At 32.6% G+C, this 23,991-nt stretch overlaps 3 protein-coding genes across 3 annotated transcripts in view; all 3 read left to right on the plus strand.

Annotated features, from left to right (window-relative positions):
- Positions 1–1,285: 1,285 nt before the first annotated feature.
- Positions 1,286–2,134, plus strand: LOC139866970 (PRA1 family protein F3-like). Its single transcript, XM_071855276.1, has one exon. It carries the CDS (start codon positions 1,355–1,357, stop codon positions 1,904–1,906), a length of 552 nt encoding a protein of 183 aa, XP_071711377.1. The 5' UTR covers positions 1,286–1,354; the 3' UTR covers positions 1,907–2,134.
- A 5,262-nt stretch (positions 2,135–7,396) lies between these two features.
- Positions 7,397–8,767, plus strand: LOC139867718 (uncharacterized). The gene is made up of 2 exons (XM_071856081.1): positions 7,397–7,826; positions 7,920–8,767. The coding sequence occupies exons 1-2, from the start codon at positions 7,397–7,399 to the stop codon at positions 8,765–8,767; spliced, it is 1,278 nt and encodes a 425-aa protein (XP_071712182.1).
- A 2,979-nt stretch (positions 8,768–11,746) lies between these two features.
- LOC139865850 (ABC transporter C family member 8-like) overlaps positions 11,747–23,991 on the plus strand; it is a 31,274-nt gene continuing 19,029 nt past the window's right edge. Inside the window, exons 1-2 of the mRNA XM_071853956.1 lie at positions 11,747–11,910; positions 12,102–14,047. Coding sequence (XP_071710057.1) covers positions 11,886–11,910; positions 12,102–14,047 — 1,971 coding nt within the window. The 5' untranslated portion in view covers positions 11,747–11,885. The remainder of the gene's footprint in view (positions 11,911–12,101; positions 14,048–23,991) is intronic.

Consider the following 23,991-nt stretch of genomic DNA (forward strand, 5'->3'; position numbering starts at 1 on the left):
ATTATCATTATTTGATAATCTACGTAATGCTTTTTAAACCTTTATCGATAAAATAAAGGTTATGCTTGTTTTAAAAAATGAATGCAGTCTTTGAAAAACGTCTCATATAGAGGTCAAAACCTCACGACGAAATCAATTAATATGGAACGTTTATAATCAATATGAACGGGACATTTCAATTGTTGAGAGTGTTTAGTCCTGGTTTAGTCCTGCTTTAGTTCTGGGAAGGAAGTGAGATGGAGATGCTGATGTGGCGCTGAATGATTGGTTAGTCCTGGAAGAAATTTAGTCTTGGTTGGGAGCACTCTTAGGTATATTAGATATCTATATATAAAAGTGAGTTTTAAAAAGTTGACATGTTATTAGCACCTTAATTATAGCTAATTGTGACAAGTGAAAAATCCACATGTTCCTTTCACAATTATTTATAAAATTAAACAGCCAAATAACCTTTAATAATTTGATTTCCCAATTAATTTATAAAAATTGTTGTAACCCATTCCTAACGACACATACTTTGAATTTTATGCTAACCCATATTTTCCTTCCCCTATCCACGTTATCATCGTCACCGTTTTCAGACTATACATGATACTTTGAAATTTATGCTAACCCATATTGGAAGTCGTAGAAAAAATATTGAGTTTTGGTAATCTGAAATCCAATACGCATAGTTGAATCCTCAACTCTTAACAAATACTTTTCTCTGTGGCTTTATTGATGTGCCTCGTGCCTATTTTATATTCCATTTTTTTTTATCTCTATATATCCTCTCATTCTTACTCAGGTAATCAATATTACATACTATTCTTAATAATAACATGTTATAAGTGTAATCTAATATGTTGATTATTAGTTTTAGAATATGTCATAGTAAATGTAGCATCCGTGGAGTAGATTTTAAAGCCACTGAAGTGCTATTGAGAAACTATAATTAGTTGAAATAGGCTATATGAACTTCATAGATGTTGACTATGAAAAGATTATTAATAATTCTATTTCGAGAAATCAACCTAAATACTAACGTTTTAAGTTGCGTATTGACTTATAACGTGGAGTTTATTTACTTATGCTGTAAAATTTTCATTTAAACAGTTCAGTTTAACCCAGTTTCAAACAATATCTAACTAATTTGAACGATTTTTAAACAACCGTGCATTGCACGGGCTCAAAACCTAGTATAGTAATAGATAATAAAGAACGTATCACAGTCGTCCAAGTTATTATACAGCATAGTAGCATACACGACAGCTAAAACTCCCCAATTCTGTTTTATCGCAAAAAATAGAAGAAAAAAAATCCCCAATTAAATAAAATCCCCCCTAATTTCCTCCGGCACAAATCACCGTCAACGATGACGACGTACGGCACGATTCCGACAACATCAATCGGAGGAACTAACGTGGAATACTTATCACGAGCAAAAGCACGAATAAAATCAGGTTTAGGTACACGTCGTCCATGGAAAGAAATGTTCAATCTCCATTCATTTAGCCTTCCTCGCGGTGTTTACGATGCGTTTTCACGAATTAAAACGAACGTAGGTTACTTCCGTATGAACTACGCTATACTTATGCTTATAATAATATTCATGAGTCTGTTATGGCTTCCGATTTCGTTAATTGTATTTGTTGTTATGATGGCGGCATGGTTGTTCCTTTACTTTCTGCGTGACGAACCGTTAGTGATTATGAACCGTACGATTGATGATCGTACGGTGCTGATCGTGTTATCGATTTTGACGATTGTTGTGCTGTTGTTGACTGGTGCCACGTGGAATATAATTTCGTCGGTTTTGATTGGAGCTGCTGTTGTGGTGGTTCATGCTGCGATAAGGAGTACGGATGATTTATTGTTAGATGATGGCGGTGAAACAGGCGGTTATATTGCGACTTCTTCGTCTTAGAAGGTAGCTTCGTATTCGATTGATTGCAGGTGTGTGTTTGTTGATTGTTCAGTTTTAGTTATTAGTTGTTTTTACTTTGTTAGTGATGCTTAATTTTTTTTGAAATGATTCATATGTACTTATGTGGCTACGTGTGTTTTTTACTTTTTACTGATATGATATTCAATTCGTGTGCAAACTTCATTTCGTTCAACTGAAATACGAGTGCTTTGTTTTGTTCATAATTTGCAGGATAAAATGAGTTCTGATTCTATTGGTTTAGTAATTACACATCCAAATTGTATACTGATTGGAACTTTAATGGTTTGATTATTTGCTGAACTCTTTAGATTCATTTTTCGCGGCTCTATTGAGTCGACAGCAATCGTCGATTTATTGGCGACTTGACTGACTCTTAGAGCCTAAATTAAATTCTAGGCAGGATTTAAAATCCATGGAAATTTGATTACCATTTTCATGGCGCCTATTATTATTAAAACTTTTTCCTACTTAAAGGCCGGAGGTCCTCTCGGAAGCAATCTTTTTATCTGTCGAATAAAGAGAGGGATGACTTTCTCTACTCTTGAGAGTGTTTCACTCTGGGTGGAGAAATGACTTGTCTTTATTCTCGGATAGGGGAAGGATTGTCTACATCTCACCTCCCCATACACCACTTATGTGGTATTGGGTTTTGTTGTTGTTGTTGTTTAGATTCATTTAGATATAAGTACGTCCAAATTGTATACTGATTAGAACTTTAAATGGATACTATCATCTGCAACTATGAAGACTTTAGAACACATGATACTACTGTGTGGCCCTTGGACCATAGGTATAACTAGCTCCCTCCACAACCGTGTTCATGGGCTCAAGACTCATTGTTGGCATCAATGCATAGTTTAATTAGTTTAGTAGCATCGACTCTTAAAAGAAAAATGATTATACTGAGATGATGTATAGCTCTTTCTAGGTTAGGTGTGACATCAAGGAAAGTTTTTACATTATGTATGAGGTTCAATTCCTCAGATCAAAGTCCCAAGTGTGAAGGTTTCCAAAGGGTATTATGTAACTACTTAGTGTTGCAAGTATGGAAGTGTAATTGGTTACCGATTGCATGCTATAGTTTAATATATAGACAAGATGACCTAATGTTAACCAAGCCGTACGAGCCGATTAAGCCAAAAATGGCATTAACTCTCATAGACCATGTGTCTACATGATACACCTTGATAATTGTTACATCCTCTAAGTTAGTAGATGAGTTGGTGGAACTTGCGGGCATAGCCCAACGGTTCTCCCATGTAGTTTGTCTCATGGGATAAGGAGAGGTCATGAGTTCGATCCTTAGGGATGACATGATTTACTTTAAAACAATTGAACACCAATAATGGTGGTATATATTGACCCTATAGGGAGGTTTTACCGGATTCGTTCACGGACCTCTACCCAGGAACACTGTCCGAATGGATGTGTTCACGGGTACCGTCGATCGGGTTCGGGTTTCCGCCCGAACGTGTGTGATACGTGCAAATGATGAGAGTCGTTGAAATAAATTATCTACTCATGCCGAAAAATCTCCCTTAAAAAAAAAGTAGATGAGCTGGTGCAAGCTCAATCTCTCAACAATTCAATAAAGGGGTAGGTATAGATGAGCTGTTTGGACAGTAGGAAAATGCTTCTAATTTGGGAATTGCAAATAATTGAGGTATTTAAAATGAAGTGAGTATAATGTCAAATAAAAAATTAATGGATCCAAGTACAAATAAAAAATTAATGTATCCAATTACAAAGCAATCCTTGGGGAATGAATTGATGATGGATTGTATGGAATTTCAGGTTAAGGATAACATAAATGAAGTTTTGATGGATTAATTTTATTTTTTTTCTTATATATATACTGTGGTTTGATTATCACAAAATCAAGTACTCAACCAAGGCAAATCAGCAATTAGTCAAATTACCATATGTTACAAAAAAAGGTCTTTTAAATCTAGAGGTGCTTATACATACAATATTTTTTTTTTGTTTTGTTCGAGCTCGAGATATGAAGCTCGAGCTCGGACTCGTTTACTAAACGAGCTTGAAAATATGTTCATGCTCGGGCTCAAACTCGTTTAGGCTCGACTCGAATCGTGTTTATAATGAGTCAAGTTTACACTCCCTATCCCTTTTATGTGTGGATTCCTGATAAGGAACCCTGTGGAAACCGTAACATTAACCTAAGTTGACCAATATCAAAGTTAAATTGGAATCTTTAGTTTCACTACTCTTTCATTACATGTTCAAAAAGTATTCCTTTCCAGAGATCTCATATGTTTTGATGTTCCCTCTTTAGCTTGTTATGGGTGTAGTATATCCCTGTAATATTCTCTTTTATTCCTTGTGGATATACTCGGGTTTTAAACTAATTTCTATCTTCAGTATCATGTGTCATGTGTGTGGTGGGTTCTTGACACACATCAAGTTGCAATGCAGATTGTTAGGCTGTATAATATTGATTCTGAAAAACCGAACACTGATCTAAATGTTTGCAACTATAATAAAGTACAAGTTGGTTACTGTATTTTGTTTCGAATTCACCCTCTACGCCTACATTTAGGTAACTTTGAAATCAATAGCATTACTTGTGCTTGTTGAGAGTTTTTGTTTGCAACTAGAACCGGATGAATCCTTCTGAAGTGTGCAAGTGTTGGAGTTGATTTGGGCTCTCTTTTGTACAGTAGTGAATGAATGGAAACTGTAGGTCTGACAGATAATAAGGCAGAGGCAAAAGTGAGGTAATCCATGAATTTGTCAGACAGCACATGTTCAAAATTTTGATCCATGAAGTGCTTCCCATGATGCACAAAGATCTTGTTCTTTCACATGGTCATAATTTGTGATCTTTGTGCTTCCCATAATTTTGGTTTTGTTATTCTTGTTTTAAGCTCGATTTTCGTTAGTTGTATGTTTCTTGGGCTTCAATTTTTGTTGAAGACCCCGTTTTTAATCTAAGTTCTTGTTTTTTTCGCCAAAAAAAAGAAATGATGCACAAAGATCACAAAAGACCATTTCATTTCTGTTAGGGTTTGACTAGAAATTCAAACTAAAACAAAAACACAAATTTGAGAGATCTACCACCAAAAATAAACGCCAAGTTGGTGAAATTTTTTGATTTTTCAGTGATCTAGAATCAAAAACAGAAATGAATAGTTAACCAGTGAACACCAAACCTCTTGGAGCCTAGAGAAAATTACAAAATCGGACTCTAAACGAGGGAAGTTGAGGTTGATGACTGTGCTTGACAAGTAACTCAAGGTGTGCGAACGTTTGACAGTCGAGATGTCATTAGGTTTTTTTATGTTACCTATGTAGGAATTGACCTAAACTGAACTACTATGTTTTTGACACGATCAAACCTCAACTCCTTAAGATGATTGATGATTCTGACAATGTTATGTATGTAGTTAGCAACCAAAACGTAATGACATACAAAGATTGAAAATCATCTTACATGGAGCTTGTTTGCACGTTGTTATATGAGAGGCTCACATATAAGTGTGGAATGAAATCAACAAATGGGTTCGAATTTTGCTCACTTCAAAGGTATACATATACCTGTGACATTCGACGTCTTGAATGGCAATCCATACGCAATGTTCCAAGGGAAAAAAAGACTATGCAGTCAACTTTACATAGCAAATCAAATATACTAAAAAGTAATATAATAAAATTAAAAATAGAATAAAATACTAAAAAAAGATTTTTTTTTTGAAAAAAAAAATTGTTTTAAATATTTATTTTTTACAAAATCTATTTTTTTTAAAGAAAAAACGGGTCTGGACCTGACCCGACCCAATCCAATTTGTTTGGACTCGACCCGTTCAAATTTTGAGACTCGTTCAACCCATGACTAGTTTTAACCCAAACTCATTTGAATCTCGACCCAACTCGGCCCGTTTGCCATGCTAACAGTCAACAACATGGTCTATATCTAAAGGTTAGTTCACCATCATCTATCATCTATAATCTGGATTGGTGGGCTCTTACTATAACCAACAAAAAGAAGAAAAAGAAAAAGCTATAAACAAACTATAAACTATTACCTATCTGACACAACCAAAGCGGCTTAAATTTCTTGGCCTTTGCAGCTACTGCTCTGAACGGTGATCCATAAACAGTTTTGATCTTCACATTGATCTAGATAACGATGTAAGTTAACCAACATTTGGTAATCATGAAGATGAATAAACGCCAAAAAAAAAAAAATAGTATACATACATGACTGTATGTATGGAAATGCCTTATTAGGATCATACATGTTATGCAGCCGAAGGATCATCATTGAGCATAACCATGGATGCCATTTTTCCCTAAATAAGACCTCCATTAACGACTATACGCAAGAAGTTATCAGACTGTAATAACATGTAAGCCCTACAAACACAACAATGTGCACACATGTCATAAATATGCTACGTAAGCCTGTACGTTTGTCCTAAAAACGCGGGTCCAATTCTCAATGTTGGTCCGCCCATCAAATTATGTCACGTGGTCAAACAAGTACAAACTCTAGTACTTACCTACTCACTATATGCACCGATGCTAATACCACTACTGATGACATCCTAGTTATTTAATATTTTATTTTTACAAAGACTTTCTCTCTACACTCCAAGTAGAGTCAACTCTCAACTCCAAGCATAGCTAATTCACTTGAGTTCTCAACAAGGTTTTCTTTTTGGAACTTGATTTCAGAGAATGAAACATATTAAGATGTTGAAGAAAATCTGCAATTTAGTTGATTTTGGGGAAAAAGATATGTTAAATTACCAATTTACCCTCATGTGCTTAGCACACGTCAAATATTTAACGTAAAAGATCATGAGCGTCAGTAACAAGGACTACCGATGATTCGAGTGCAAATCAAAGGATCATCTTTGACAGAAAAAACACAAGGACCATTAATGTTATTCAATACAAATTATGGGGACCATTCGTGAAATTTTGTCATTATTTCACTACTTAGGCATCATGTTGTTCCTCATTTTTTAAAATCAATTGGTATTAGAAAAAGTTTGATTTGATATATATGCTTAATAGTCCCTCATCTTTGACTTATATGTATGCATTTATTTTTTTATTATGATTAATATGAGACTTTGATTTGCACCATTAGAGCGCTCCCATCATTTTCGTCCAGACGACCCCCCAAGCCACCGCCCACCTGGGCGCCGATGGCAGCAGGCCGCCCAGGAGCTCGCCCACCTTATCGTTCTGCTGCTCGTGCTTCTTAATCATTTTGCTGGACGTATGCATTGAGCCGTTGGTGATGAACCGATCAAATTTTTTGGCCGTTGCAATTTTTTTTTTCTTTTTTCTTTTTTACACTCTATATAAACACACATATGTTTCATTTTATACATCTCAAACACATACATTTCATATACATTTCATATTCATCTCAAATTATCAATCATTTTCCAAATTAAAGTGAATTCAAATAACCCAAATTCCGATCCCGATGTAAATATGGTATTAACGATCATGAATACCACTAATAATCGAGCACTTGAAGCACTCGAAACACTTGATCATTTGGATGAGTTAAGCGATAATGAAGAAGTTGAACCCGTACCAAGGGCACCTAGAAGATATTTATATAGAGATCGTGAAGGCCGCGCAAAAGCTTTATGGAATGATTATTTTTCCGACACTTCTACATTTCCAGACGATTATTTTCGTAGACGTTACCGAATTCGCAAACCTTTGTTTCTTCGTAGATGTCAAGGTATATTGAATTTGTCTCAAACTCCGATTCCCGAGTATTTTACTTATTTTCATCAAAGACGTGATGCTTGCGGATTACTTGATTTTAATATTGTTCAAAAAGTAACATCCGCCATACGTCAACTAGCGTATGCTGCGTCGGCCGACCTTTTTGATGAGTATTTGCATATGGGTGAACAAACCTCATATGATTGTTTAAACAAATTTTGCAAATGTATTTTTCACTTGTACGCAACTGAATATTTGAGAAAACCAACTGCATAAGATGGGCAACGTTTGACCGCTAAACATGCTCAAATACATGGGTTACCGGGGATGTTAGGAAGCATCGATTGTATGCATTGGAGATGGAGAAATTGTCCGGCACGTTGGAAGGGTCATTATACACGAGATGACCATGGTTACCCGTCAATTATGCTTGAAGCGGTATCGTCATATGATGGATGGTTTTGGCACGCTTTTTTTGGTACTGCGGGATCAAATAATGATATTAATGTACTAAATCAATCTGATTTGTTTAGCGACTTATTAGCCGGCGAAGCTCCACCGTCCACGTTTACTGTTAACGGGGGGACATTTAATAAGGGTTATAAATTGGCGGATGGAATTTACCCGGAATGGATAACACTAGTTAAGTTGTTCAGAAATCTGATTGATCCAAAACAAGTAAAATTCACAAAGTATCAAGAATCGGAAAGAAAAGATATTGAACGAGCATTTGGAACACTACAAGGTCGATGGACCATTGTTCAACATCCGAAAAAACCGTATTATATCCGCAAAATTAGAAGGATTATGTTAACATGTGTGATATTAAACAATATGATAACCGAGGACAACAGTCGTGCATTTTGTGGACTTGAAGAGAACTATTGTCCGATTCGACGTGCACGAGGAACATTCCAAGAAAGGGTTGAAGCGCATATGCGGGCGGACGCGGAGTTAAAAGATGGGTGCATTCATCGACTACTACGAGATATGTTTGTCGAACATGTATTTAGTCTTCCAGCTAATTATCGTATTCGACATGATCCAACAATTAATCCAAACAATCAAGATGAGGCAGGACATTCACACGTTAACGATGACGAAGACGAAGGCGAAGACGAATAATTTTTAAATTTTTATGTCATTTTATTTTAAACTCTATGTTTTAATTTTAATTATTTGTAATGTTTTTAATTTTTAATAAAAGTTTAGTTTTATTTAAATAAGTATTTAATTTTCGGAAATAATTTAAAAAAAGGAAGGAATGAGTATCATGGTTGGAAGTGTTTAGTCCTGAATTTAGTCCTGAAAAGGAAGTACTGATGTGACGTCCAGAATTAAGGATGAAGAAGTTCCTAGATTTAGTGCACTCTTATATTCTTATATTAAATTTCATCTTTTAAAACAATACACAACTATTTAAAACCGGATCTTACTTTTGGGCTCCACGTTTTCATAATGAATGAATGTTGTATTTATGACCCATCCATCAATATTAATTTCCATTATGGGGTTTCCAATTAAATTATTATTAAATTAAACGTTTGTGTTTCCATTTGTAGTAAGAAATTAATAAATGCTTGCCTACAATGGGCTAATGTCTTTTGATTAGGGAAAGACAAAGGATATTCGATTAAGGAGATTCATTCGATTCGATCTATTTATATGAATATGGATAATCTAAATGAATAATAAATGGATATAGATATGAGTAATGTGAATAATTAGTGAATAAGATATAAATTATAATTTATTATCTACGAATATATCCATTTATCACATGAAATACGTATACACATATAAAATACTCCCTCCGTCCCACTTCAGATGTCCACCTTTCTATTTTGGGACGTCCCATATCAAATGTCCACTTTGTATATTAACCAATGAGAAGAGGTTATCCTGGATAGAGAAGATTTCTGATTGGTGGAGAATGAAGTTAGTGAGATTTTCTAAAAGTGTGTGCAACTAGTACTAATTCAAAGTATTTACTTAAATATATGCATATATACATGTACATATCCTTATACATGTACATATAAATCATAAAATGTTATCGAAGATATGAATTGTAACGATACAACTAGTACTAATTCAAATATCTTACATATATTACGTAGGGGAATTGCCTCAAATATACTTTTTTCAAAGTTTTTTTAAAAAATACACCTTTTTCAAAAAAATTGGCAATATACACCATTAGGTCGAACATCACTTTGGTCGACTACTTTATAGCTTGGTCGACCACCTCATTTTTCAAGGTGATCGACCAACCTTCATTGCATTATTGGTCGACCACCATATAGAAATGGTCGACTCCTATATACACTCTAGGCAATACATTTTAAAGACACACTAACTTTTCAAAAAGTCAATATGTGTAGTTATGTATTCTCTCACTATCTTTTTTCTCTGCATATAAATTTCTCTCTCATTTAAGATTCAAAAACACCCCAACATTTAATTCAAGATTTTGAACTCGTCTTTGAATGATTTAGATGACACCACCGACACCATTAAACTCGAAATCGTTTTCCGAACGAAACAAAACAAATCCCACCATCTTCGGATCTCTGACGCGCTCTGACGGGTAACTCATCGGAATGTTCGTCGGAGTTATATTCACAGGTCACCTCTGAAAGTCTTAAAAATTAAAGGTAACTTTGATTGGCTGTAAAATGGTGCACATTTCTAATACAAAAGCAAAAAATGAAGGTGTTGATGAAACTAAAACCATGGTCTAGTGTAAAAAAAATAAAAAAATAAAATGTTGATGGTCTTGTAGGAATTGATACATCCCTCGTCCTTATATCAAAATCTAGTAGGAATCGATACATCCTTGTCTTTTTCTTGGAAATTTTAGGTAATAAAATATGTATATTAATTTAAATTAAAAAAATCTAAAAATTCAGTTAATATATGAAAATAACTGATAAAGAATAAAGAAGGAGTTGACACATGACATGAAAAAATAAGGAGTTGACACGTAATATTATTATCACGTGCTTTATATAATATATCAATTTGATATATTATATAATATAATGGGTCAGCACGGTTTTGAGTTGAAATAGCATTGCGTGTTTAAAAATTTTAAAACGTAATAAAAAAATCTTCAAAAACGAGTGTTAGAGTAACCCGGTAGCTCTTAGTGAAATTCAAGTAGCAAGTTTTGATTGGATCGCGAAGAGGTGCAAATTGAAGATATAGATTGACATAATTGGTTTCATAATCCTCAAATTTTTTCTATATGCTTAATCTTATTTAGATTCGTTAGGTTACTATCTGCTCTTTTGATGTATGTAGGCCTCAAATTGTACAACTGTTTCATTAATCAATATATTGCCTTTCCAAAAACTTTTAAACATTAACAATAATCAAAGGAGGAAATTCGATCGGGTTAAACGCATCTCAACGGAAAACATGGCAAGCAATCGTGTGGGTGACGTGCTACTTCATTTGGAAAAACCGTAATCAAAAGATTTTTCGAAACGAAGCATGGGCATCTTCAAAATTTATAAACGAGATACAAGTAAAATCCTTCGAGTAGGTAAAAAATCGTTCGAGAGGAAAACTCGTGGATTGGCGTCAATGGCTTCTTCAACCAAATATTCCACGTGGGGTGCATGAAAACATCGATCCGGGTTGAAGTCACATGTCGTGTATCTTTGCGTCGTAACATGTTTATAGTGATATAATTCTCTCGTGTAGTAGGCTTGTAATTATCGTGGCCGGTGTAGTGTAGCTACTTTGGCTACCTCACTATGTACATAACTTTCATTTATATAATAATAATATACCATAATTGCTTTTCAGAAAAAAAAAAAATAATTAGATAAAAAGAAAAAGATTTAATTTATAAATAAGATAATTAAAAAAGAAAAAAATCATGTAGATTAGTAATCTACGATACAGTAACTAATGATAAAACAAATATAATTCAGTTTTTATTATATATTATATTTTGTCTTCACACTTTCCACGTGCTCTCTCTAGACATCCATCCATATGGCGCAGATAATGGTTATAATTGATTCTGCTTGTGTTAGTAGAGAAATTGTTATCTCATATTACGTTCACATTCATATAATCATATTCTTTCTTCTTATCCCTACATAAATGCAGTGTCAGTATCGATACATACATAAATTGTACCTAACCACTAAACACTGACAGTGTTCATTAATGGAGATTTTTGTTTCAATTTAATTAATCGTACACAGAGTTCAATCCTTCAACATCAATGGCGTCTCCTAGGATTTCACTCGGTAACATTTCATGCTTCTTGCGATAATATCATGTAGTTTATGTTCATCATAGATTATACAGCATTAATTTGAACTTATATATACATATTTATTTTCATAATTGTAATTCTATATGAACTCTAGGTTTTCAGTAGCTCAATTTGACCTAATATATAAACATATACACTAATTATTTCAATATACAATTGCAGGAGGATGTATATGTGCGGATAATTGTGATTTTGTTTCACTTCACGGTCAAAGGATCATATTCGATTTGTTGAATTTATTGTTTGCTGTTATATTCTATTTGATATTGTTAATTGTTTGGTTTAAAAAATGTGGAATAAATGAAAATAGATACAGGAGAAGTGATTGGATATCAGTATCAGTTGCAATCTGTTGTTTTGTTACTAGCTGTGCTTATGTTGGTGATTGTGCGCTGGAGTTGATAGGCAGAACTCGAAATTTTGATTGTTCGGATTGGGTGATGGATGTGAGTAGAGTAGTGGTTTGGGTGACTTTGTCAGTTTCAGTGATGGTTAAACGATCGAAATTGATTGAAATTGTAGCTTCTGTTTGGTGGATGTTAGTATTTGTGTTGATATCTATAATAGAAACCGAGAATTTAGTAGAGAAGCGTGAGATTTCGCTTTGGAATGTTTTTGAGTGGTTTGTTAGTTTCTTGTTTTTTGTCTGTGCTGTGAGAAATGGTCAAGAACTTGTCACACGAAACACACATGAGACGTTATTAGATCCTTTATTGGCTAATGGAATGAAGGAAGGGAACACGAGGCAAGTAAACGAGCCTAGCTTTTTAAGTAAATTGGTGTTTACTTGGGTGAACCCGTTAATATCGTTAGGTTATAGTAAACCACTAGTTATAGATGACATTCCTACTTTAGCAAATAAAGACCAAGCGCTTGTTGCATATGAGAAATTCAAAATGGCTTGGGACTCGATTAAAAGGGAAAAGCCGTTAGATGATGGTAACCTGGTTGGCAGGGTGTTGAAACGAGTTTATTTTAAAGAAATGGTAGTTTTAGGATTTTATGCCTTGAGTAGGACTATTGCAGTCGTAGTGGGTCCACTTTTACTCTTTGCGTTTGTTAACTATTCCAATAACGAGATGAAAGATTTACAATATGGACTATTGTTGATAGGATGTTTGATTGTAGTCAAGGTTGTTGAATCTTTGTCTCAGAGACACTTTTTCTTTGATGCCAAAAGATTAGGCATGAGAATGAGATCGGGTTTAATGGTAGCAATATATGAGAAGCAACTCAAGCTTTCTAGTTTAGGGAGAAAAAGACATTCAACGGGAGAGATTGTAAACTACATTGCGGTCGATGCTTACAGAATGGGCGAATTCCCGATGTGGGTTCATATTTCGTGGACTTCGTTCGTTCAGTTATTTCTGGCCATTGGTGTTCTTTTTTCGGTGGTTGGAGTTGGTGTTTTACCGGGGTTAGTCCCGCTTCTTGCGTGTGGGCTTCTCAATGTGCCGTTTGCGTTAGCGCTCCAAAAATGTCAGTTACAGTTTATGATTGCTCAAGATAAAAGACTAAGGTCGACTTCTGAGATCCTAAACAATATGAAGATCATCAAGTTACAGTCATGGGAAGAAAAATTCAAGGATTTTATGAAGTCTTGTAGAGAAAACGAATTCAAATGGCTAAGTGAGTCACAGTATCAAAAGGCTTATGGGTCAGTTTTGTATTGGATGTCACCAACCATCGTTTCTTCAGTTGTTCTCTTCGGGTGTGCCCTTTTGAATAATGCTTCATTAAATGCTGCCACAGTTTTTACAATTTTGGCAACGTTAAGAACAATGTCCGAGCCAGTCAAATACTTTCCGCAGGCTCTTTCGGTTTTAATACAGACTAAAGTCTCCTTTGATAGGATCAATTCATTTCTGGTTGAGGATGAACTAAAACACGAGGGGACGATTGGAAATCAAGAAAAAACCCCGTCAGATATTTGTATCAGAATACATGGAAATTTCAGTTGGGATCCAGAATCATCTCATCCGACGCTTAAAGACATAAATATAGAAGTTAAGAGACAACAGAAGGTGGTGATCTGTGGGCCTGTTGGTGCTGGAAAATCGTCACTATTGTACGCTATGCTCCGAGAAATACCCACAACTTCAGATACTGTAAGTCTACGAACCACATTTCTATTTAAATTTCTCTTTGGAAAGAGTTTGCAATTTTTTTATACTTGACAAACGGGTCAGGTTGGGTCGTTTTGGATAATGGGTCAGAACGGTTTTGGGTTGAAATAGGTCATGGGTCAAACAGTTCTTATTTTAAACAGGTCGAAACGGGTCAGGTTGGGTTACGGGTCAAAACGGGTAACGGGTCAAAAAAAAATTTGGTTATTATTATTTATATTTATTATGTATATATAAGAAAATATTAATTAATATACATAATAAATGATATAACCATGGATGCTTTCATAAATGTTTGACGGATGAAACTTATAATGATCTTTATGTTCGACCCGTTTGACCCATTCACAAGACCCGTTAGACCTATATTTATTTATTGAGCTTTAGGAATTGATACCCATTAGACCCGTTTCTTTATATTGTGTATAAGACCCAATAGGTTGGAGGGGAACATATTAGACCTTTTTTTTAAGGTTGGGTTGGGTGGAAAACGTGTAAGTTGGCAGGGACACGCTAACCCTGTGTGCCGTAGCACCCACCAATCCCACCCCGAAAGAGACCTGTGCCGGAAAATTACCTCCTCCCAGTTACCCGCAGTGACGGCAAGGCGATCTTTACCCCAGCTAGCTAGACCCCCGAAAGCACTTCACAAATTCCCCCCCGGAGGGAGAAATAATTCCATGCGGGGCGCCCAGACTGAGAATCGAACTTGCGCCTCTATTGGGTGGAAGCTTCCCCCACTGTGGGCCCAGGGATCAAAGGCATCGGGTACCACTGAGCTATAAGCTCGTTGGTAAAAGCACTTCACAAATTCCCCCCCTACAGTGGTACCCAACATTCACTGTATAGCTAACTCCAACATTCACATATAGAGTGTCTATGGTTGTTCCGAAATATATATAGATGTGTCGACATGATAGGTCGAAACATTGTATACGTGTCTATGGTATCTCAAGATTACATAATATACAATACAAGTTGATTAAGTTATGGTTGGAATAGATTTGTTACCAATTTTCACGTAGCTAAAATGAGAAAAATCATATATATATAGTTATATTTATGTATATATGTATACTACCATATATATAAAATCATGTTTTAAATGTTGAGTAGATGATTAATTATGTATATTAAACAATTAACTACAAAGTATAACATTGTACATTTAATATTTTGATAACGTTGGTAAAATATGTTTGAATCATTTATATACAATATACTATATATATTCAAAATGAAAATCTTTAGTTATTAAATGTTATCTTTTATAATAACAAAATTACTTAATAGTTCATTAATACTAATATAATTAGTTTTATATATAATTATTTATATTTACATTCTTAGTTACAATTAAAGGTTCGTGAATCGTCAGAAATAGTTAAAGGTCAAATGTTATCATGAAATAGTTCAAACATAATGAGACTCGGTTTAATAGACTTGATTATAAACGATTCACAACAGTTGATTACATCGCGAGATACTTGACCTCTATATGATACATTTTACAAACATTGCATTCGTTTTTGAAAAGACAAACTTTCATTACATCGAAAGTTGACAGGCATGCATACCATTTCATAATATATCCAACTATAATTGACTTGATAATAATCTTGATGAACTCGACGACTCGAATGCAACGTCTTTTGAAATATGCCATGAATGACTCCAAGTAATATCTATAAAATGAGCAAATACACAGCGGAAGATTTCTTTCGTACCTGAGAATAAACATGCTTTAAAGTGTCAACCAAAAGGTTGGTGAGTTCATTAGTTTAACTTAAACAATCGTTTCCATCATTTTAATAGACCACAAGATTTCAGATTTCCATTTCTCATAAACATACGTCCCATGCATAGAGACAAAAATATCATTCATATGGATTGAACACCTGGTAACCGACATTAACAATATGCATATATAAGAATATCCCAATCATTCCGGGATCCTCCTTCGGACATGATATAAATTTCGAAGTACTAAAACATCCGGTACTTTGGATGGGGCTTGTTGGGCCCGATAGATCTATCTTTAGGATTCGCGTCAATTAGGGTGTCTGTTCCCTAATTCTTAGATTACCAGACTTAATAAAAAGGGGCATATTCGACTTCGATAATCCAACCATAGAATGTAGTTTCACGTACTTGTGTCAATTTCGTAAAACAGTTATAAAAGTTGCGCATGTATTCTCAGCCCAAAAATATAAAGGGTAAAAAGGCAAATGAAACTCACGATACTGTATTTTGTAGTAAAAATACATATGACGTCATTGAACAATGCAGGGTTGGCCTCGGATTCACGAACCTATATCAATTGTGTATATATTAATACGTATAATGTAAGTTACAAAATTTCATTTATTAATATGTATTATTTATATATTATAGTTTTGTAGAATTTATTCTAACCTTTATTTTAAAACGTATACTTATATTATATTTTAAGTTATATTTTATATATATATATATCGATTTTATGTATATATATCTATAATGATTTACGTTTATATAAATAGTGACATTAATATATTTATATACATATATTTGTGGTTAGTATTGTATTTATGAAATTTTATTAGTTTGTTATGTGAATTATTAATACAATCCTAGTATATACCATAAGTATATATATAGTGTACAAAAGATTTATTTGTTAAAATAATAATTTAGATAATAATGATTTACTAATAATAATAATAATTTTATTAATAATGATAATACTAATAGCAAAAAAAATGAAAATGATAACTGTTAATGATACTAATAATAATAACTCTAAAATAATATTAATACTAATACCATACTTATGTTAATAATAAGGGTTCTAATATTTATAAAATGATAAATGATAATCATAATAATACTAGTAAATATTAATGATGATACTGATAAATATGATATTATTAATTGTAAATGTACTGATGATACTATTATTTATAAACCGGTACAAATTCTAATATTGATGATAATAATATATTTTTATTTCCTTCATAATAATAATAATGATAATCATAATCCTAATGATGATAAAATACTAAAATGATAAGTTTATTACTAATAATAATATTATTAATACCTATCATAATAATAATAGTAATGTCTATAATACTTTCAAATATGATAACAAGTATGATACTAATAATAACAATAACAATCAAAACAATCACAATAATAATAATAATACTAATAATAATTAATATATAATAACAATAATAAAATTAGAAAAGAAAACTACCTCACATGAAAAGAGTTTAAAAAAAAAAAAGAAACTACCGTCCTCTGGACTCGATCTCGTGACCACATGCTCACACGCAAACACTCTCGACCATCCCACCAATTCTGATTCTCTGTAATAATATCGAATTTAAATTTTATATATAAACTGTTTTTCTTCTATTCCTCTTCTTCTCCACAAGTCTCATGGATTCAACAAAACATCAATAACCAAAAAAAAAAAAAAAAAAAAAAATCAGGGTTCCTTTTAAAGCTTCAAAACATTACAGAAAAAAAAATAATTTGGGTTCTAAAATAAAAAAAAAACACTAAAGGCCTACTGCAGCGTCGGTTCTTGGAACAAAACAAAAAAAATTGATTTCGTAATAGATAACATTATAGATAATGTTTATAACACGAAATAGTTTTCTAAACATGTATAAAAACTACTGGAATCGTCAATTTGATCAGAAACATATACACGAACGCGAATTTGTCTCAAGAACAATTGTTGACTTTTTTTAAACTAAACTTTGACTTCAAAATTCAAGATCGATATAAAGATTTGAGAGTTGAGATTTTGCAGATAGATTCAAAGAAAGATTTCTAACCTTTCTGCATTTTTAGATTTTGAAACTTTATTCGAAATTGAATTAAGAGAAAAAAAAATTGGAGCGTGCAGAGAAGAAGAAAAAAAAAATATCGCTGTGCTCTTTAATCCCATTGGATTTCCTTTTTATTTGATTTGCAATTATACATAATCATTTTGTAATAATAGAGATCGGTTGATAAAAAATGGAGAAAATGTCAACACAGGTTCACGAGTTTGGAGCAGGAAAGAAACAAAAAAAATAATAATAATAGAGATAAAGGATACAGAGGTCAAACGTATAATATAGATCCCTACTGTTTTTTTTAATTAATAATAATAATATATAATAACAATACTATTAATATCTAATAATATTAATAAAATTAATAATAATGATAAATATAATATTAATGATAATAATAATTGTAAAAATGATAATAATAATAATAATAATAATAATAATAATAATAATAATAATAATAATAATAATAATACCATACTAATTATGATAATATTAATATTTTATCGATAATAATAATATTAGTAATAATAATCTAATTTATACATCCAATTTCATCTTTATATGACATAAAGTGATATTATGAATACAAATATTGATATTTGACGATACAAATAACATTACTACAACAACTATATTTGTATTTAAATTTAATTTATTAATATCATCTATTATTATGTAATATTTAATAATTATGTAATATGTATTGTAACATATACTGAATATTATATATTTATGCATTTTAATATAAATATATTATAATATTTATTTACATACTAATTATATTATACTTATGTATGTAATTATGAAAAATATAAATGTTTTATATATGTAAGTATTATATATATTTATTAAAATAGTACATTATTTCATCATAGATATATTATAAATTTCTACATATACATAATATAATAATTATGTATAAAATCATATATATATAGTTATATTTATGTATATATGTATACTACCATATATATAAAATCATGTTTTAAATGTTGAGTAGATGATTAATTATGTATATTAAACAATTAACTACAAAGTATAACATTGTACATTTAATATTTTGATAACGTTGGTAAAATATGTTTGAATCATTTATATACAATATACTATATATATTCAAAATGAAAATCTTTAGTTATTAAATGTTATCTTTTATAATAACAAAATTACTTAATAGTTCATTAATACTAATATAATTAGTTTTATATATAATTATTTATATTTACATTCTTAGTTACAATTAAAGGTTCGTGAATCTTCGGAAATAGTTAAAGGTCAAATGTTATCATGAAATAGTTCAAACATAATGAGACTCGGTTTAATAGACTTTGCTTATCGAGTCGAATCATATAAGATTATGTTTAAATTTGGTCGGAAATTCCCGGGTCATCACAGTACCTACCCGTTAAAGAAATTTCGTCCCGAAATTTGAGTGAGGTCGTCATAGCTAACAATAAATATGTTTTCCTGACGAATATGAGTTGATAACTTGAGTTTTATCATCATTGAGTAATATGGATAAAAATAATTCAATTATTCGAAGAGTGCGAATGAAGCTATTCACAAAAGGATGAAATGAGAAACAAAGATTTGTTTTTAACTTTTGACGTAGTCAGGTTTGAATTTAGAAAATAAGGCGCGTCTTAACTTTTGACATTGCCTTGGTTGAATTCCGGAATTTAAGGGATTTAAAGAAAATCTTGAAGATCTATAAAATCTGATTCTTCGGGATTTATGGAAATTAAGATCTCTTTAATTAAATACGGTGATCTGCCCCGATTACTACGTCTGATATTTCCAGTATAAATTAAGCTCTTCCTTTCCATTATTCTCACCATTCTTATACTTTCTTTCTTAGTTCATACATCCAAAAGATTCTGAAAATGATTAATCCAGTTCTGATCCTTGTCCTCATCCTTACTATCGCAACAATCATTCTCCTTTTCCAACTTCCACCAGAGGAATCTGCTTTCTTCTACTTCGCCCTCGGGATTATAATGTTTTTAATTCTCCCGTGTCTTTATGTTGCGATAAACATTGATATACACGGTTTGTAATTTATGTGTTGTTATCGGACTTTATATTCTCCCTTATATTTCAAAGCTCTATGCTTTTGTTTTCTCTTCCCGACTTCAAGTCAAGCGAATAATGGTCCAGAATTTATAGATATAGAGTTTCGAATGATTATAATGTTCTAAGCATGAAGGAACGTGATAGCACGATTTGATTTTCAAATTTATCAACATCACGGAAGATAGAACCATCAAGAATACATTTTCTTGATTTGTTACGGAGTTAAGTAGGATGAAAGAGTTATGTAACATGGCACATGATGACGTTATGATCTGTGAATCATCACGTTTCATTTAGAAACTCAGCATGACTTACTGTAATATAATCACGTTGATCAAGTGTCATTATATTATACTAACTCATGCATCAGTTCCCATCATTACTACAATAACATTCATATTTTAAGCTTGAAAATTTACAGAATATAGAAACTAACAGTTTCTATATGATGTAATACTGATAGCACGAAAAGATTAATGATTTCAGATAAGAATAGTTATAAAAATATCTCCAGAAATATGGAGGATATTTATAATGAAAGGTACGATAATATCTCAGAATATCTAAGATCAGAGGATGATAGAAACTATTGTCTGCAAGGGTTTAGAGTAAGGAGCAAGTTATTCACTATAGACTTTAGCAGACATTGAATTATTTGGATTCTTTGAAGTCAAACTTATTCTTTGTGATTTATCCACGGCTTTCTTCATAGTTTCGCATAATCTGCTTTTCGGTACTATATTTTCTATTGAATGTTTCCAATATATTGATACACAGGAAGCACGAAGAGGTATATAATTTCGGACGAGAATATTTATGAAAATATCCTCAGATATATCAAAGATATTGATGATGATATTTTGGAATTTCTAAGTTCGACGGTTGATGGAGAAAGATTTTCCGCAAGATTTTAACATGACTTCGGAGCAAGATATTCTCTAAAGATTTCAACGGATCCAGAATTACCTGAATCCTTTGAATATAGGATTTGGTCCTTGTATTTGTCCTTGGTCTCCTTCATGGGTAACTCAATCTGTTTTTCAATACCCAATTTTCTATCGAGCGTTCCTAACACTCCTTTCTTTATCATCAAACTTTTGTCCGTTTAGACCATCTACCATTTTTCTGTTTCCTCTGCATTTAATGCTATGATATCTGAATCATCGGTTATTAATCCGAGGTGGTTTCAGGAGAATTGTGTTTTTAGATGATTAAACGCTGATGGTAATATGATGGAATATGAAAGGTTACCTGGTAACAATAAAAGAGCACGCGTATATATAAACGTTATAATAAGGTTGTTTCGTACGAAAAGTCGAAGTTGACTTGTTGGAGTTGTGACAAAATTGGCTAATTTTGAAAAGGGATCGCAAAGTTGTTTTTGTTAATAAATGCCAAAGGATCTGACGCGGCTACGTGTTGAACTTTTACTCAATTGCCGAGAGTTTCTCAGGTGCATAACTATATGCATAAATCTTTCCTTCCGTAGATGAAGTGCGGTTGATTCATCCTATCGATTGAGGTGTTTTCAAGAATCATGAAAGGTTTGAACGCAGAATGTAATCGTGAAGATACAAATGAGGTTTAAGACGAAATCAAGTGGCAAACTTGAAGAATTGTTTAGTTTCATATGTTATATTCAATATTTTAATTCATTTTAATTGTCCAATGTTATTAGTCCACAGTCGATAGTCCACAGTTGACAGTGCAATCATTCATATATAGTTTAATATATAATATTTGAATTAATTAATACGTATCGTGACCCGTGTACATGTCTCAGACTCGATCACAACTCAAAGTATATATATTATTATAGAATCAACCTCAACCCTGTATAGAGAACTCGATCATTACTGCATATAGAGTGTCTATGGAGATTCCAAATAATATATATAGATGTGTCGATATGATATGTCAAAACCTTGTATACGTGTCCCGATATTTAAAGTGCGTAAAATAAATAACAGAAATTAAATGACGATAAATAAAGTGCGTAAAGTAAATAACAGAAATTAAATGACAATAAATAAAATTGCGAGAATATAAATTGCGATAAAATAAATTGCGATAAATAAATTGCGATAAATAAAATGTAATACGGAATTAACAGTTAGCTAGGAACAGTTAGCTAGGATTTTGTTAGCGTGGTTTCTTAATAAAATTTAATATTGTTAATTAGTCTGTTTCTAATCAATTTTTATTGTGTCCATTATTTCTTCATTATGCCACTTGTTGGATTCTGATAGGTCAAAATTCAAATATGAAATTGAATTTGAATGAAAATAGTTATTCTTTGGTGAACGGATAAGTATCCCGGTGGTTGTAAATAGGATAGTGAATAATTGTTGAATCAGATTCGAAGAATATACAGTGTAACTTATTAATGTGAAATTTAAATATTCCTCGGGTATTACCTACCCGTTAAAATATTTTTATTATTAACAGTTTGTACAAAAGAATTTTTAATTACAATCTTTATGAAAACATATATACATATATATTTTCTTCAGATGTAATCATGAATTTAATGAGTTAACATGATATTAAACTCATTTAGTTTTCAGTTGGAACTAGAATAAATAATCTCTAAAACATTAGAGATTACATAATCACCATGTCGAACGAAGATAACTGATGTAGAATGTCATGTAGAATGATGATTATACTCGAGGTATAGATTGAGATGTTGAGGCATGTGATATTGAAATTTGGGTTGTTGGTGGTACCGTTGGTGCCGGTGATTTGGATGAAGCTGGTACGTTTTGCACCATATTTTCCAAGACTACAACTTATGCGCGAAGTTCGTTAACTTCTTCTATTACACCGGGATGATTGTCGGTTCGGACGAGCGGATGAATGAGGTTTAGAATCTGAGATAGTATATGATCGTGATGAGATACTTTGGAAATGAGAGAGAAAATGGTGTCTCGAACAGGTTCGCCGGTAAACGTTTTAGGTCCATTGTCAAGAGGTGAATTTGGTTAGTGGAAATGATCGCCTTCTTCGCGTTTCCATTGATTAAGTCGACTACGAACCCATCTCCAATTCATTCAGAATAGATGATGGCTAATTGATCGATTCATTCCGGTTACTCTGCTTTCGGAGCTCGAGTGGAAATCCATATCGAAATAGCTGTCGGAATAACTATCGAAATAGCTATCGAAATCAGATGGACTCGAACTGGTTGAGGGATTCATCTCGTACGATCAGATGAAGGATTTTCGATAAGAAATAGATTATAGGATGTAGATTAGTACCCTGCAATACATAATTTACATATGCATATATAATACTAAAATCCCATAAGCTACGGAGGAATCTACGGAAGCTGTCAGGCAAAGGTAACAATAACAGATACGCTAAGATATGAATTTAACTATACACTGTCTATGCAATAAAGGCAGTAAGACGTGTCTTAGACTTTAAGGATGATAAGCAAATAATTTTTCGACACTAAATGATAAGCAAAACTTTTGACATGCAAACACGGTCGAAGTCCAGACTCATTAATGCATTCTAACGACTATCAGTTAGACTCACTAATGCAAGCCCTGGTTCGCTAAGACCACCGCTCTGATACCAACTGTGAAGACCCGTCCTAATCCATCCGGACGAAGTCCATATCGATTATAAACGATTCACAACAGTTGATTACATCGCGAGATACTTGACCTCTATATGATACATTTTACAAACATTGCATTCGTTTTTGAAAAGACAAACTTTCATTACATCGAAAGTTGACAGGCATGCATACCATTTCATAATATATCCAACTATAATTGACTTGATAATAATCTTGATGAACTCGACGACTCGAATGCAACGTCTTTTGAAATATGCCATGAATGACTCCAAGTAATATCTATAAAATGAGCAAATACACAGCGGAAGATTTCTTTCGTACCTGAGAATAAACATGCTTTAAAGTGTCAACCAAAAGGTTGGTGAGTTCATTAGTTTAACTTAAACAATCGTTTCCATCATTTTAATAGACCACAAGATTTCAGATTTCCA

This window comes from Rutidosis leptorrhynchoides, chromosome 9 (assembly GCF_046630445.1).
Source record: "Rutidosis leptorrhynchoides isolate AG116_Rl617_1_P2 chromosome 9, CSIRO_AGI_Rlap_v1, whole genome shotgun sequence".
NCBI classification, from domain to species: Eukaryota; Viridiplantae; Streptophyta; class Magnoliopsida; order Asterales; family Asteraceae; genus Rutidosis; species Rutidosis leptorrhynchoides.

What these genes read in the sequence shown, in the direction of transcription:
- LOC139866970 (XM_071855276.1), top strand. Translation starts at nt 1,355, where the DNA reads ATGACGACGTACGGCACGATTCCGACAACATCAATCGGAGGAACTAAC.
- LOC139867718 (XM_071856081.1), top strand. Translation starts at nt 7,397, where the DNA reads ATGGTATTAACGATCATGAATACCACTAATAATCGAGCACTTGAAGCA. An exon ending in TGATGAGTATTTGCATATGG is followed by an intron (nt 7,827 to 7,919) that starts GTGAACAAACCT and finishes CAACTGCATAAG; the next exon opens with ATGGGCAACGTTTGACCGCT.